The sequence below is a fragment of the Ascaphus truei genome, chromosome 3 (assembly GCF_040206685.1).
Source record: "Ascaphus truei isolate aAscTru1 chromosome 3, aAscTru1.hap1, whole genome shotgun sequence".
Lineage (NCBI taxonomy): Eukaryota > Metazoa > Chordata > Amphibia > Anura > Ascaphidae > Ascaphus > Ascaphus truei.
Window position 1 is genome coordinate 83,088,211 of NC_134485.1, and position 16,232 is coordinate 83,104,442.

General features: G+C 40.9%; 1 protein-coding gene across 3 annotated transcripts in view; it reads right to left on the minus strand.

The window, feature by feature from the left end:
• PITPNM3 (PITPNM family member 3) overlaps positions 1 to 16,232 on the minus strand; it is a 462,376-nt gene that overhangs the window by 65,324 nt on the left and 380,820 nt on the right. For all 3 annotated transcript variants that reach the window (XM_075594415.1, XM_075594416.1, XM_075594417.1), the window contains 2 exons: positions 12,419 to 12,606; positions 7,051 to 7,223 (listed from right to left, as the gene is read on the minus strand). In XM_075594415.1, the coding sequence (XP_075450530.1) occupies positions 7,051 to 7,223; positions 12,419 to 12,606 (361 nt within the window). The remainder of the gene's footprint in view (positions 1 to 7,050; positions 7,224 to 12,418; positions 12,607 to 16,232) is intronic.

The window sequence follows — 16,232 nt, forward strand, 5'->3', positions numbered from 1 at the left end:
GAGGTCTCACCTGAAGGGGGGGGGGGGGGTACTGTGAGGAATCCACTCCTGGCTTTTCTCGTAGCCTTGCAGGGTGCTGTTGTTCTCACTAAATTCCCTCTTTGCAATCAACAGCAGCTGTGCAGGCTATCACTGCAACCTAGACTTGTACTCGGTCATTGGAGCAGTGCCCTCACACCCTCCTCCTGAGATTGGCCCGCTGGCCTTTAAGTACTGCATTCCCACAATCCCTTTCTGCCGAGCTTAATCCTTCTCTGGACGTTACTGTCTCTGCCACAAGCCGCCTGGCTTGTCTCGTTGTTTACTAACCTCTCTACTCTCGTTAGTAGTTCCTGAGTTCCTGAGGCCTGCTGCTACTTTCCATGCAGAGGCCTGAGTATCCTGTGGCCTGCTGCTATCTCCTTGCAGAGGCCTGAGTACCCTGAGGCCTGCTGTTAATCTCCATGCAAAGGTCTGTGTTTTCTGAGTATCCTGAGGTCTGCTGCTAATCTCCACGCAGAGGCCTGATCCTGACTCCTGTGCTGAAGCGTTGTTTAACCAGCACTGGTTCCTGGTACCTGCTGCATTCTCCCATAGCAGAGGTTACCCTTCGTTTCCTGAGGTCTGCTGCTATTCTCCACGCAGAGGCCTGCTTTGGACTTCTGTGCTGAAGCATTGGTTTTCCCCGATGCTGCCCCGCGGTGTACTTTGGCCAGCCTGCTGTCTCCCCCTGCTGAGACCGGCGTCATGGGCCGAGCCCGCTCCTCGCGCAGAGGCCACTCCCGCGCTCACGCTCCTAAGCTGAAGAGGGGAACTTCTGACTACCTGTTGCCGAACTCCTGCTTGAATTACGATGATGCTGCCTTCTCCAATCCTGACCCTGCTATGTACGACTACGAACTGCGCACTCCGGATCAGTCTGCGCGGATTAAGGTCGGTGATTATATAACCCCACCTCAGCCCCGCGGTCCTGTCCCGGTTTGTGGCGAGCACAATCGTAACAAAAACAAGCCCAAATCATCACCCCTCCACCACCGTGCTTGACAGTTGGTATGAGGAGTTTGTACTGATATGCTGTGTTTGGTTTTCGCCAAACGTGGCGCTGTGCATTATGGCAAACATCTCTACTTTGGTCTCGTCTGCTCAAAGGACATTGTTCCAGAAGTCTTGTGGTTTGATCAGATGCAACTTTGCAAACCTAAGCCGTGCTGCCATGTTCTTTTTAGAGAGAAAGGGCTTTCTCCTGGCAACCCTTGCAAACAAACCATACTTGTTCATTCTTTTTCTAATTGTACTGTCATGAACTTTAACATTTAACATGCTAACTGAGGCCTGTAGAGTCTGAGATGTAACTCTTGTTTTGTTTTGCAATTTCTCTGAGCATTGCACGGTCTGACATTTGGGTGAATTTGCTGGGACATCCACTCCTGGGAAGATTGGCAATTGTCTTGAATGTTTTCCACTTTTGAATAATCTTTCTCACTGTAGAATGATGGAGTTTAAATTGTTTGGAAATGGCCTTATAACCCTTCCCAGATTGATGGGCAGCAACAATTGCTTCTCTAAGATCATTGCTGATGTCTTTCCTCCTTGGCATTGTGTTAACACACCTGAATGCTCCAGACCAGCAAACTGCTAAAACTTCGGCTTTTATAGAGGTGATCACACTTGCTGATGATCAATTAATCAAGGGCATTTGATTAGCAGCACCTGTCTGCTACTTAGCATCTTAATTCCTATGGAAGCAGTAAGGGTGTACTTAGTTTTTCACGCATAGCTTCTCCATTTTGGCTTTATTTTTGATAAATAAATCATGACACGGTGTAATATGTCATGTGTTGTTGTTCATCTGACGTTGTATTTACCTAATTTTTAGACCTGCTAAGGAACAGATGATTGTTATTATGTCCTGATATGTAAAACCATACAATTCAACGAGGGTGTACTTTCTTTTTCACACAACTGTAGTTCCAATTAGTGTTTATCCAAAATGTGTATTCGTGGTCAATATGAGTGTTCTTCAAATGTGATCAAAACACAAAGAACACTGTATGACGTAAGACACTGTACATACAGATAAGGCCCTATAGATGCACTCAAAATCTGAGGAGGGAGAACACCCTGAAAAATAAGCAACACAACAGAAGAAATCTGGACCAAACCTGAGATTTAATGTATAAATATGCTTTATTACTGATAATAAAATGGTTGGTACCGGAACATATAGTGAATGAGGTGAACTGAAGGGCCTTATCTGTATGTACAGTGTCTTACGTCATACAGTGTTCTTTGTGTTTTGATTACCTTCCCTGCCCTTTTGCACCAGTCTGTACTAGTGACCCAAGTGGTCACACTAGGTTGAGTGGGTTCATCTCTCTTTTGTCCTCTTCTTCAAATGTGTACAGTTTTATCAAACGTACAAGAGGGGATGAAATCGAATCTATTGTTTCTTGATTTCAACCATGAATTTGATGTTTGCACTGCAACAGTATTGCCCAGATTGAATAAACATCACTAAGCTGTAAGGTACCTGGTGGCCCATTGAAATGAATGAGTTGTAAGATGCCTTAAAGCTTAGCACCATTAATAAATATGGGCCTATGTGACATACCCAAGGTTACAGACAGCTTGTATCGTGTCTGCATCAATTAGTACACAGTATTAAGAAATCAGGCTTTCTTGATTATTTTAGTTCCTTTAAAGCTGCAGTTCAGTCTTTTTTTTTTTTTTTTATTAATTTTTTTTACTTCAATAGTTTCATGTGTGCAATCTCTAATTACCTAAAGAACTGTATAGCTGCAGGTCAATTCGTTCTCCATGTATTGATTGGCAAAATTTGGTGACATCATTAGAGAAGGGATATGTTTTTATCTGCTTCTGTCAGTCAGTGGAAGCTCATGAATATTCATGAGCACTCCTGCACTGACATGTGCTAGAGGGAGGGCAGGGCTGACAAAGGGGTGTGCCAGGGCATGAAGGGGCAGTGCCTTAGTAAATGCTTGTTAAAATAGAATACAAGAAAGTTGGTCTTTCAAAGTTGTTTTTTTAAAAACAGAAAATGCTAAAAGTATTTTTTCTTACTACAGAACTGATTTATTAAAAAAACACACATGCAGGATATTGACTGAACTGCAGCTTTAAGTGCTAGAAGGACCCCCCGTGCATTTCACAGGCATGCATTGCTGGCTAGTATTGTACTGAAAAAGAGCAGTCATCCACCCTAATGCATTTCATCACAATCCCTTTATACAGTATATCCCTTTATATGTTCAATGCTGTGCAGCTGAAATTTCCAAGCCGTGTGAAGAGTAATTGCAGTAATGTTCATATTAAAAAGGGCTCTTGTTCCATCCCCTCAGGAACTTCTAGAATTGATTAAACTGCATAATGCATTCAATTAATACTTATAGAGACCTATTCATTAAACTGCAAATGTGTAGTTGGCAAACTGAGCGATATGAACATGCAATAGTTAGCAGTAATAAAATTAGTAGGATACCCACAGTATTCAAGAGAAATATATGAGAAACATTGCATGATAAAACCTCACTTTCATTCACTTAATGAAAAAAGACATAGGATTTTGACATAAAGAGATTTGTAACATTCAGGGCTTGGGGAAAGTCCTGTCTGGAAAAGTGGTGTCTTTCCAAATTGAACTAATGGAAGTAATATGTGGAAAGGGCTAAAACTACGATTTGCATAACTATTAACTATTTTTTTTCCATAGTCATGTACTTGAAATCTTGGTAAAAATTATAAATTCAAGTTTAATAGTGGGTTAAATGCAACTATTCCAGACCCCAGTTTTAATTTTTTTTATTGTTTTTTAATATCAAAATGATTTTTCAAAAATATCAGTTTGATACTATTTAACATATCACTGACGTGTACTAAGCGTTCATATCTGAGACTGCAACTTTAAACAAAATACCCAGATTCCCACCAAGCTCTGACAAACCCCAACCAATACGACAGATCCAATGTGATCATTCTTCCTGTAATTATACAGGTAAATAAGAATGGTAACCCAGGTGAATGTTAGGCCCTGCTACGGTCATGCCTTGTAAGTGGCAGCAGGCTTAAGACGCTTTGGCCAAAGGGTTAAACTAAATGACCCTTTTTACAAGAGATATATAGTTATTGTACTGTGTATTTTTGTCACATTGGATGTCGCTTTGGGCATTTACATTTTTTGTTGTATACTGCAACTTTAAACCCTCCTGTACAATATTCTGTAATTATATATATATATATATGACATTAAAAATGAAAGATAGAGTGCACAGTACATGCAAACTAGATACTTATTTAAATGAATATTAACACATATATATATATATATATATTTATACATATACACACGTGTGTGTGTGTGCGTGTGCGTGTGCGTGTGCGTAATACAACGTGAATAGTTCAATAGTAAACTTTCCCTAATATGTTGCAGCTTTTGAGTCTTTGACCCAACACGGGATCAACGGAAGAGCATGTACTGTACAGTACAAAGTTTGAAAATAACCTAAGCGCAAACAGATTGGGAAAATAGAAGAAAAAGAACCACAAATGGTGTAGTTTGTAATAGTAAACAGAAGAGCAATAAATCCGGGTAAGTTTAACACTCACAAATGTTCCACTTGAGTGTAAGTGTTTCAGAAGCAGGATTCCAATCTGATACGGGTATGTATGCTTTCTTCTATCAATCTTCTTAATAGGTACCTCAAACGAAAAAGCTGTTTGTGCCGAGCTGGGCTGTGTTCTCGGGAATTGCTTGTTTTGTCCACAAGATTGTGAGGGCTTTCCTATTTATTACAAATAAGATCTATATTGTATACTATGTCCTGCTTTTACATTTGAAGTACCTATTAAGAAGATTCATAGAAGAAAGCATATATTATATAGAATAATCTCACGGGGGGCAATATTTTAGCTGTCAATTGCTATCTTGCACTTTATTGATCAGCATGAGAACATGATGAAATGTTTTTCCATGCGATATTTCTGGTTTTCTCACAGAAACACCAGTCGAGCACTTTAATGTAGGGGTGCTCAGCTCCAGTCCACATAGGTCAGGTTTTCAGGATATCGCAGTTTCAGCACAGGTGGCTCAATGAGCCTCTGATTGATCGACCTGTGCTGAAGCAGGGACTGATTAAGCCACTTGTGCTGATGCAGGGATATCCGAAAAACCTGACTTGTTTGGGGGGATGGGGGGGGGGGGGGCGGCTGGAGTTGAGTAACTCTGCTCTAATGAATAGACACCATACAGTATAGCTGTGCGGAACGAGTAGAAAATGTATGGTTCACTCATATATGGCACGTACATTCAATGCCGTACAGTATGTCCTAAAGCAGAAACCGCTTCTCACCACCCAATTAATCATAAACAAAGTTTGTGGTTTTGCAGCTTAACAAGTCTTTTGTTTGGGATTTTGTTCCCAGACAGACTGTAGATTTATCTCACAGAAGTAATTGGAAAATAAAACACTGTTGAAAGTTTTCAGCTTTTTTTTTTTTTTTTTTTACAAAGTATTGTATTCATAGGAACTGCTACTTTAATGCTTTCTTCCATGACACTGTTTACAGTCCTTTCTGCACTTGATAATTACAGCAAAGCCATTGGCAATTTATAGCAAAACTAATTATTAAGGTACCTGTTTATTATGCCGTGGAGACATCTTCCCGGTGGTACAGAAGAGTAAAACCCTGCTTAAATCAATGTGAATAAAATCTTCTACAGCATATTGAATAGGTGCCAAAGAGACATTTTACCTTGTGTCTATTAGTGTCCATGTATGGAGGTTCTTTTGGTTCAATTCCGTCAGCTTGGAATGAGGGCCAATAGCAAGTGTTAGGGAGGAGTTACACGAGGTACATACAGTACATAAAAAAGTGTAAAGAGGTTGGCACTCAAGCGGTCTTGGTAAAAAAAAAGTACCACCAAGCTTTATTGAAGGTAGATCGACGTTTCGGTCCGCTCACCCTGAGAAAGGTCCGAAAATGGATCGAAACGTCGATCTACCTTTAATAAATCTTTTTGATACTTTTTTATCAAGACCACTTGAGTGCCAACCTCTTTACTCTTCTGGATTGTTGGTGGAATCCACTTCGTTGTGGGACCACCTTTGCTGAGCACCGGTGGCAAGTATAATTTCTTCTTCAGTGCACAACGCAATAGCATACAGTAAATAAATACATTTATATTGGGCTGTATACAATTCAGTGTCTGTGTGTCTCATTTTTGCCCCTATTACTTAACAAAAAAACTCAATGGCCAAAAATCAGTGTGAAAGATGAGATTCTTCAGTAACAAACTTCTACATTTAGTGAATTGATGCAGCAACAAGTAGCAGACACAGCAGTTCATCAAAACAACATCTTCTTTGCAGTCATAAATAAATCCGCTATTGCTAAGCAATCTAGACTTTGTAGTCCTTCTTTTCTGAATATAAAGTGCATGGTTGCCAAATTTGCTTTTATTTCATTTACAAATTTCGTTTTTGTATTACTATACTCCCGTGTGACAACTAAAAAAAAAACATGTAGATCACTGTGCTAGTCCTTCGGCTAAAGCACTTAAAAAAGGAGGGCAATGAGAAGACATTAATTGGCTGCAGAACACCAATTCTATCATTGGTTTAGGGAACAGGCAACCGTTTCCCATTTTCCAACCAAGAGATGGAGAAACAACCCCCCAAAAACTGCAAGCCTCAGGACTTCATGTCTTTGACCTCACTGTTAATTGGAGTTAGCATACGAGCTAAGAAATGCTACTTGCAACTGGTAGAATAACATGATCATCTCTGGATCACAGTAAACAAGAAGACTTGCCAACTGCCAACCTAGCCCTATACTATCATTATACACGACCCCAGTTCTTTTCCGTACAGACTAAGAACTATCATAAACCAAAATGCAGTGGTGTTAGAAAACAAGGACTCATTAATTATCATTAGGACATGGAAATATGCTGGTAATACTGGTGTTGGATAGTGCATTTTATATGGGAATTTATTATGACATGGCTACTTCCTCAAGGTTTCTGAAGGTTTTTTTTAATTATAAAGCCCTTACCATCTAGACCAGGCAGCACCGTCCTCCTCATGGCCAACACTAGCCCCAATGGTGACCCAAACAGGAAGAAGTCTGACACCTCAAAATCAAAGCGTCCCAGGATAACTTCACAAAGGTTAGAGCTGCCAGTCCGTGGAAAATCCACGTCGTCCTTCAGAACATTCGAATGTATGCTGCATGGGAAGAACATGAATGTATCTCCATGAGAAAACAGAACTATAAAGTATTATTAATTCAGCTTTCTTTAGGGTCTATTTTTCTACTTTTCAATTTAAGCAATGTGAAAGCAGTGTTTGGAGTACAATGGTAGAGGATATGGAGTACTGTTATTTCTTTGAGAGAACCATTTACTTTTTTATTTACAAACTTACAATTCCGGTTTATTTATTTTTTTTAACGGAAATGGGATTGATTTTAGACATACACAATCTTAGCAAGCTCAAAATCCAGACCCACAGCATTCTATTAGAAATAGAAGTGCAGTCTTTTTAATACCTTCATTAGAAAAATGACAAAAACACAATGACAATATATCCACATTTTATAAACACATCTCAGATGGCTGCATGGGCTTCCAGTTTTTAATTTTTCTTACAGTCTCTGCTTTCCTCCATTTGTGAAGTCTCTGCCTGCACTCTGCTGAACGCTCCGGTGGCTGGAGCCGCTGCGTGGTGGGGAAATCCGGTGGGTGACTTCACATGGGGAAGCTGGAACTCGGCCTCCTGCAGAATAGCTCTAACCTACGCGTTTTGCAAGTCCTAGCTTGCGTTGTCAGGGGCAATGGAATAGAGTTCGTGGTGCCACTGGCTACATTTGAAGACCTAAATTAGACCCTACATTGTCATATTAAGATAAGATAAAGTAAAAAAACAAAGTGGTGAGGGAGGGGGTATTCTTGTAAAACAAAAGTTCTACTGCGGGAAATGAATAAAATAAGAGAATTTATAAAATCTGATTGGGTGGCATATTTTCTACATACACATATGCATTACAAATTTCCTTTGCATTCAACTTCATTCAGAAGTCCCAGTTCATTTATTACACTTCTTAGAATACAGAGATACTTTACTATTTCTTTTTTTTAATATATATATATATATATATATACAAATCTTTATTAAACCAAATCCATGCACATGTGTATCTATCTATTCTATCTATATATACAGTACAGAGGTATATATAGATGGATACATATGTGCATATATCGAAATGTACATGTGATTCAAAGGTCTTAGCAACCATTTTGGACTGTAGTATTAGGAAGTACAGATATACCCTAAGGATATTGATATTAATTTGAAGTTACAATATTTGCTAACTAGGAATGATTTCCATCCTATCTACTCATATTTTCTTGGCTCCATGAAAAGATTTGAAAGGCACAATTTCCAAAGAGGTATTCAAATTCTGTATAGTTCATACTAGTATTAGCACCGTTTCTCTATATCCTGATTTGTTATATCCTGTAGCCAGCATCACCATGAGCTCTATTCCATTGCCCCAGACGAAGCAAGCTAGGACTTGCGAAATGCGTAGGGTAGAGCTACACTGCAGGGGCTGAGACTGATTTCTGGCTTCCCAGTGGGACTTCACCCGTCAGATTTCCCTACCACGCAGCGGCTGCAGCTACCGGAGTACTTGGGAGAGTACAGGCAGAGGCAGCAGAGATGTCACAAATGGAGGTAAGTAGAGACTGTAAGGGGAGCCCATGCAGGCCTCTCAAATTTGCCTGCACAATTTGGATATACTGTGTGTGTTCTTGTCATTTTCCTAATTACTGTATTCAAAATACTGCACTATGGGAGGTGTTATTGGTGTGCTCTTCTATTTTGCTAGTTTTTTTCCCCTTTACTGCTACAGTATAACTGGTTCGGGAAAACGGAAGCTCCCTTGAGAAAGCACCTCAGCGAAACGGCCGTCGAGATGCATGCCTGTTCCCATGGGCACTTCATTTCTGCTTTGGCAATCCTTCCTACTATGCCACGGACCAGTTTTTTTCAGACTACATAGATAGACTTGTCTATCTCACAGCACGGATCTGGGTAGTGAGCAGACAACACCATTCAGGTACAAACTGACTAAATCCCAGTAGTGAGGGACTTATGTTCCTGGCAATTGGTGCAGTGTAAATACTCCCCTGCGAACAGGGGTTAATCACTGTACTGCTGCCTTAGCAAATGTGCACTGAGCACTAGGAGCATTTATAATCACCATAAATGATGTACTGTGACATAACTAGGGATAGTGCCTGACATACAGTATACATATATTGTGGCATATATTATTGTTCCCTTTTTATACTGACACGGGATTGTTTTTTTAGTACCAGTGTTGACTCTCACACAAAATACCCAGTATATAGACCTACTCTGGTCTTTATAATCGTTATTACCACGGTTGCTTGATTCGGATTGGCAGAACCGTTCTTACCATGGTAACATGACCTGGGAGTCTGCTCACTCCAGACTCTGAGATATACATACCCATCAGAGTCACTAATGCATATTGCAACATTAATACCCCAATATATGCATACGGTAACCGTTATTACCATGGTATACAAATATTTTAATATAGTTTGAATAGTAGCATGGTGGTGGGAGGGGGGAGTTGGCTTAGAAACACACCTCCTCTTCGTAGGCTTACTTCGGTTCATTTTGGCTTATTGTAGCCATTGTACATTTTCTGAAAGTCTACCATTGCCCTTACCTATAGTCTATTACTATCCATAGACTTGTGTTTGGCAGGTAACATCTATGTATCCACTCATTGCACTACTGTTGCACCTGGGACATATTTTAAACCCCTATATTTTATTAACATTGTTCTAATAAAGTTTTTTTTAATAATTACACATTACGATTAATTTTTCCCCAGTGGATTCTTGAGTGTTCATTACAATTACTGACCCATAGAGTATTACTATTAATCATTTTTCCCTATTAAGTGGTACTGAGTGCGTCTAACTAGGGGATCTTTCTCTGGATCCCTGGCCCATCTGGACCTAGTGTTATTCAGTTATTTTGTGTATGTACGGTATGTATAATTTCCCTAGTGCACCGCCCACTCTATGTATAACTACAATCATTCATTAGGAGTGCTGGTTTCCCACCAGTTATTAACTAGCACCCAGTTAAAGCTATATCAACATCCAGGGGACTATTTAAGAACTTGTTGTGAATGGCTGGTATTACCACTAAGGATTAGAGAGAGACTATTACAGGAAAGTATTGTACTAAGAACTATTAACTTTGAATAACTTTTGAATAAGTTTGCTGCCACAATTTATATCTTAACACATAAAGTAACAAGGTAAAATAGAAAAATAAACATAAGGTGCAATAAAGACTAACCGTTCTATTGGTGGAAAGAAATAGTCTATCAGTGGAATCCCACTGACTTCACCGCCAGCTGACGAGAGGGAGGGGGAGAGGAAACAGCGCGAAAGTTTGATCTGTGGACACAGTCAGCTGATCCGTACCGTTCCAGCGTGGGGTAGAGACGCCGGCACTCGTGGTCTGAATTGTAGCTGGGATTGATATCTGAAATGCGGTTTACTTCTGCTACATTGTAAGTAGCTGTTCACCCTTGCGTGTTACAATATATCTCACAGTACTTCACTATATTGGCTTTTCTTCATTATTTCAGGATACTCTCCATCAGGACTTTCAATACTGGTGATACACTGCCTCAGTTTACCTGTTCTTCTCACACAGAGACCACCAATAGAACTTTTAGACTATATTGCGCCTTGTGTGTGTATGTGTATATATATATATATATATATATATATATATATATATATATATACAACTGTAAATATTGTTTCCCCATTATCGCCCAGCACACAGCGCTTCCACTGCAGCAAGGGATTCTGGGAAATGACATGCAAATGAGCACACAGTGCCACCTTTTGTCTCAAGCTCGTATTACACAAGCAAATCCTCAAGCCAATGCATACTGTTTTAAACACAGCTTTTAGACAGAGGCTGGGATGAGATGAGATGCAAAGCCAGTAAACCCACTCACAGACATGTTTCAACCTTGATGGGTATCATCAGTGTGAGGTTGGTTGTGCTGGCTAAGCTGGTTTGAGACTAGACTAGGTATTCACCACAATTATTAAGGTTATGGTGGGTAAAGAAAGTGACAAAAACCCTCCACAGTAAAGCATAAAGCAACTGTAAATATTACTGTATGTTCATTTGCATGTCTTAGACAGGTCTGCAATCTTTCCCCATTATCACACTGATGATACCCATCAAGGTTGAAACATGTCTGTGAGTGGGTTTACTGGCTTTGCATCTCACCACAGCCTCTGTCTAAAAGCTAAAAGAATCCCTTGCTGCAGTGGAAGCTCTGTGTGCTGGGCGATAATGGGGAAAGATAGGGTTGCAGACCTGTCTAAGACATGCAAATGAACATACAGTAATATTTACAGTTGCTTTATGCTTTACTGTGGAGGGTTTTTGTCACTTTTGTTACCCACCATAACCTTAATATATATATATATATATATATATATATATGTATATATATATATATATATATATGCAGTATATATATATATATATATATATATATATATATATATATTTATATATATATATATATATATATATATATATATACACACCGTATAACAGTCCAGAAAACAAGGTGCTCACATATGTGTAGATAAAAGTGGTATATAAGGTGCAGACCGTCCAGGTGACAGCAAGGCAGCATATCTGATATGGGAAAACAGGACAAGCACTCCAAGATCCAAAGGTGAAATGTATTCCTCAACAATTTGGCTCCCAATGGAGCCTTTATCAAGGTGCTCTTGATAAAGGCTCCATTGGGAGCTGAAACGTTAAGGAATATATTTCACCTTTGGATCTTGGAGTGCTTTTGTTTGTTTATTGATTTTAGAAAGCCTACCCCTTCCTATTTCTACAGAATATTGTTTATATCTTTCTAAAATACAGTCCAAAAGGCTTTGCTCCAAGGTTGATCTATTTTTTTTAAGCCACATCAACCATGGTGGGAGAGAATCCTTTATACCTACCTGAGGTCTCTACTCACCAGTACAAAAGTGTTACAAGTACATATAATGCACTACAGTGTATAGAGCTCCGATACTAAATGGTTAGTGATTTGAAATTGGCGATGACTTTAAATAAATAAAATAATTTTTACACATAAAATGTATTACATGTTGATGCCATAGAGGTTTTCTTGATGTATGAAACTCTTTACTTGATATCTAGGGACCAGCATATCATATGCAGAAAAAAACAAAAAAGGCTTAACTGCCCCCATTTTGGTTTCAACCAATAATACACAGACCTCGGTACAAAAACATTACATGTCTAACATTCACCTCGACAAGAATGCATGATGCTGTGTTATCATATCGCAGTCATAGGTGGACGAGTCGCTCTGTTTCCGCTGCAACGGCTGTCTTGGTTCCTCATTGTCAAGGACTCCTGAGATGTCGATATTGCTTTTGCTGAGGCGCTTGGTACCTCGCAAGCCAATGCTGCTGTCCTCAGAGGAGATGGGATTATCCTTACATCAGATAGAAAGAGAACAGGCATGAAAAACCTCTCCCAGATCAGAGAAAAAAACAATTCTAGATCAAGACTCATTTCTTTCTGATATATGGTATCTTGTCTTCTATGTAGGTATAGCATTTATTTACAAACCACAAACTCAGCTTAGTTGTGTACCTCATTGCAGACAGCAAACCAACATCAATACCAGGTAGCATTACTTAGACAGAGTCCTAGTTTTTAAAGTAGACCCCAACCCCCATCTCTGTAGACCTCAAGTCAAGCTGATATTCTTCTACACTCATACCAGCATTTAGAATAACATGGGCAGAGCCAATGAATAATTGTCAATATCCTCCAGTCCATCAAGGAAAATGCCGACAAACATGTCTTAACCCTGAGAGTCACCTAGAAGTTAAGAATGTGATGATCATACCCTGGGAAATCTCCTTCTTAGCTTTAATTTTTTTTTTTTACAAAAAGTAAAAAAAATTGATCAAAGCCAGCGGCCGTTATTCTAAAACTTCGCCCGATGCACCGCTCGGAATACCCCTGTTATGGCGCGTGATGTTTTCCAACCGTACCGCTTAAGACGCGAGTGCAGAAAATGGCATTGTAGAGTTCTGGTTTTTAAACACTTTAAATTGACACAGTAGCGCAGTAGCACAGTACTGTACACATTGCAATTCATTAATTTCATTGCACCCAAAGAAACAGAATCCATGAAATTCAACAAAGCAACCGCGATAAGCTCGGGTGCCTGGGGCGATTGGCCGCGTTCATGCTGCGTGGAGTACAGTAGAGCACACGGAATCAGCGACACAAAGTTTTAGAATAACGGCCGCTGCAGCTGTATAATATCTAATATATCTAAGCAATGTGAGATTTCTAATGCTGCTTGGGGTGCTATGTTACTAAGTTAAAACAAATACAACAGTGTCATTGATCAAATTTCAAGATTCAAGCATAATAGTAAAATTATTTTTATGACGTTTTTTGTTTTATATGTAACACCCCTTCCCTCCTCATCAAGGAGATTTGAATGATACAGGTGTTATGGTGCTAACCTTTTAGGCTTACAAAAGGCCTGAGCCTCCACACTTGGGGAGCCTGGGGTAGTTGGTAAAGCACCTCCACCCGTGAGAATCCCTGTGTTGGCAGGATAGCCCCTCACAGGAACCAGTATACCTATATGGTGTACCTCCAATAACAACAATCCACACAAAGTATATGCAACACTATTTACAATGGTCCCATAGCCTCTTCTGCAATACAGTATACACACACAATAACAACCAGCAGGTAACAATTACAGTAATTGTCCCCCAAAGTACTGAGGGTGCCCTGGGAACCTACAACCCAATGTCCAGCAGAACAATCCCTCCCAGAGATATATGTGAGGGCAGCGCTACCCTCCCTGTGTGGTGTTGGTGCACTTGGGTACCTTCCTGGGTGCTCGAGTACACCAGGGTATATTCATACAGGCTGTATCCGTGATCCCACGATGCAGGGCCTCCGACACAATCCCTGTCTCGTCTTACGTCCGGTAGCACCACGCGGCCATTCCATCCGGCCTGGAGAATCCTACGCTGCGGTTCAATCTGCTCCACTGAATTGTCCGCACACTAAAGGGGCAAGTCCCTTACTATTGGCCAGCCCTACAATACTCCACTATGGTGTAGGGGAACTAGCTGGGGCCTACAGGGAATGGGTCTGGCCTAGTCAGGGGGCTTGACTAGCTCCATGGATAATACGTCTCCCTTCGCCGGCTCCATCAGGACTGAGCACGTCGCCTCCAATCTGCAGAGGAAATTCTGAATGACAGGCCCTCCTCTTCCTGCAGCTCCACCCTCAAGATGGTCGCTGCCTTACACAAAGTCCATATGTATGAGGCTGCGCCAACCACAACATGACCGACACAGCTAACTAAACCCTCCCACACGATGGGACCACTGCCAGGGAGGAGGCAAGGGAGGGTACCCCGCTACACTCTCCCCCTGGAAAAGACCTCATCGTTCCCGCATGAGAAAAACATATTCACAACCATGCTCATAACATAACTTATATAATGAAAAATATACAGCGTAACACAACTTTACATAGAACTGCTTACATGACATTGTACACCTCAGTCAGGACCATAATAATAGAAGCAAACATGTCCCTAGATATCTGCAGAGTCTCAAAGTGGGGCTCAGGGTAGAGAATGGAAGCAGGCACACGGTCTTATGCAAAAAGAGTATTTAATGTACCACCAAAAGGTCCAACGTTTCGGCAGGGAACTGCCTTTATCAAGGAGAGGGCTGCTCTCCTTGATAAAGGCAGTTCCCTGCCGAAACGTTGGACCTTTTGGTGGTACATTAAATACTCTTTTTGCATAAGACCGTGTGCCTGCTTCCATTCTCTACCCTGTTCTCCACTGGGACGTCTGGACTTCCCTGGATCCTGTGCACCGGCAGATAAGTACCCCCCCCCCCCCTCCAGCATAATTTTGCAGTGTGCATGTACTATCCTCTATGACTCTCATAGTGGGGCTGCCATATTGAATCATACGCCATTCTATTTGGGGGGTGCATAGTTCTTTGACTTCTCCTCAATTTGAAAGCTGGTACGTTTGTTAATCCTGAAAGCTCTTCTTCATTTTCTTGGTCGGAGAGGTTTCCAGCGGCTTGAGCCCGGCCCTCTCATAAAGCGAATGTCATTGTTATTGTCACCCTTTGGGATGAACACTGGGCTTTCAGGATTTAGAATCTGAGTAGCAGTACCAGACGCAGTAGGCAGGAGATCGCTTGGCCTAGCGATAGGTTCATCTTCAATTACCTCCTGCACATTGGGAGAAGAATCTGATTGATCAGGCTCATTGACTTGAGGAATAGGCAGTAGATGGTTCCGGTGCCAAACTTTTATCCGTCCTTCAGAGTCCTTTATTCAGTACACCGGAATCCGAGGTAGCTGTGAAATCACCTCAAATGGGCTATCTCTCCATCGGTCAGCAGTTTATGTTTTCCTGGCACTCCCAGATTTCTCAGAAGAACCTTGTCTCCAGGCAAGAGCTCCCGATAACGTACCTTGCATTTGTATTTTTGTTTGTTATTATGGTCCAGCTTAGTAGTGGTCCCTTCTGCTAACTGATATGCTCTTTGCAGGTTGATTATCAGTCGTTTGACATATTTGTAGTGTGCCACATTGGGCACTCTATCAGTGGAGATTCGCAGACGGATGTATTGTATTGTATGTCTTTATTATATAGCGCCATAAATATACATAGCGCTCCACAGGGGTAATACATGTTGTAATCATATAAATAACAAATAATATAAATAACAGGTCATGGGAATAAGTGCTTCAGACATAAGAGTAATGGAGCACTACAGGAAAAAACTGCTAGAGAGTGTGTTCCCAATAAAGAGGTTTATTGGATCAGAGCATAGTACACAAAAAATGAGCCCTAGGGCCCCCACCAACGCGTTTCGAGCTTCCGCTCTTTCTCAAGGTGCATACCCTCTGGCAAATCCCCTTACCTGATATAGGTTCATTTTCCCGCCTTTCCTCGCCACTAACCCGTCGCTCAGTAGCGTCACGAGAAGCGCGCCATGTTGCCATGACGCACCACGAGTCGCGCCGTCGCGCTGGGTAGAGTGG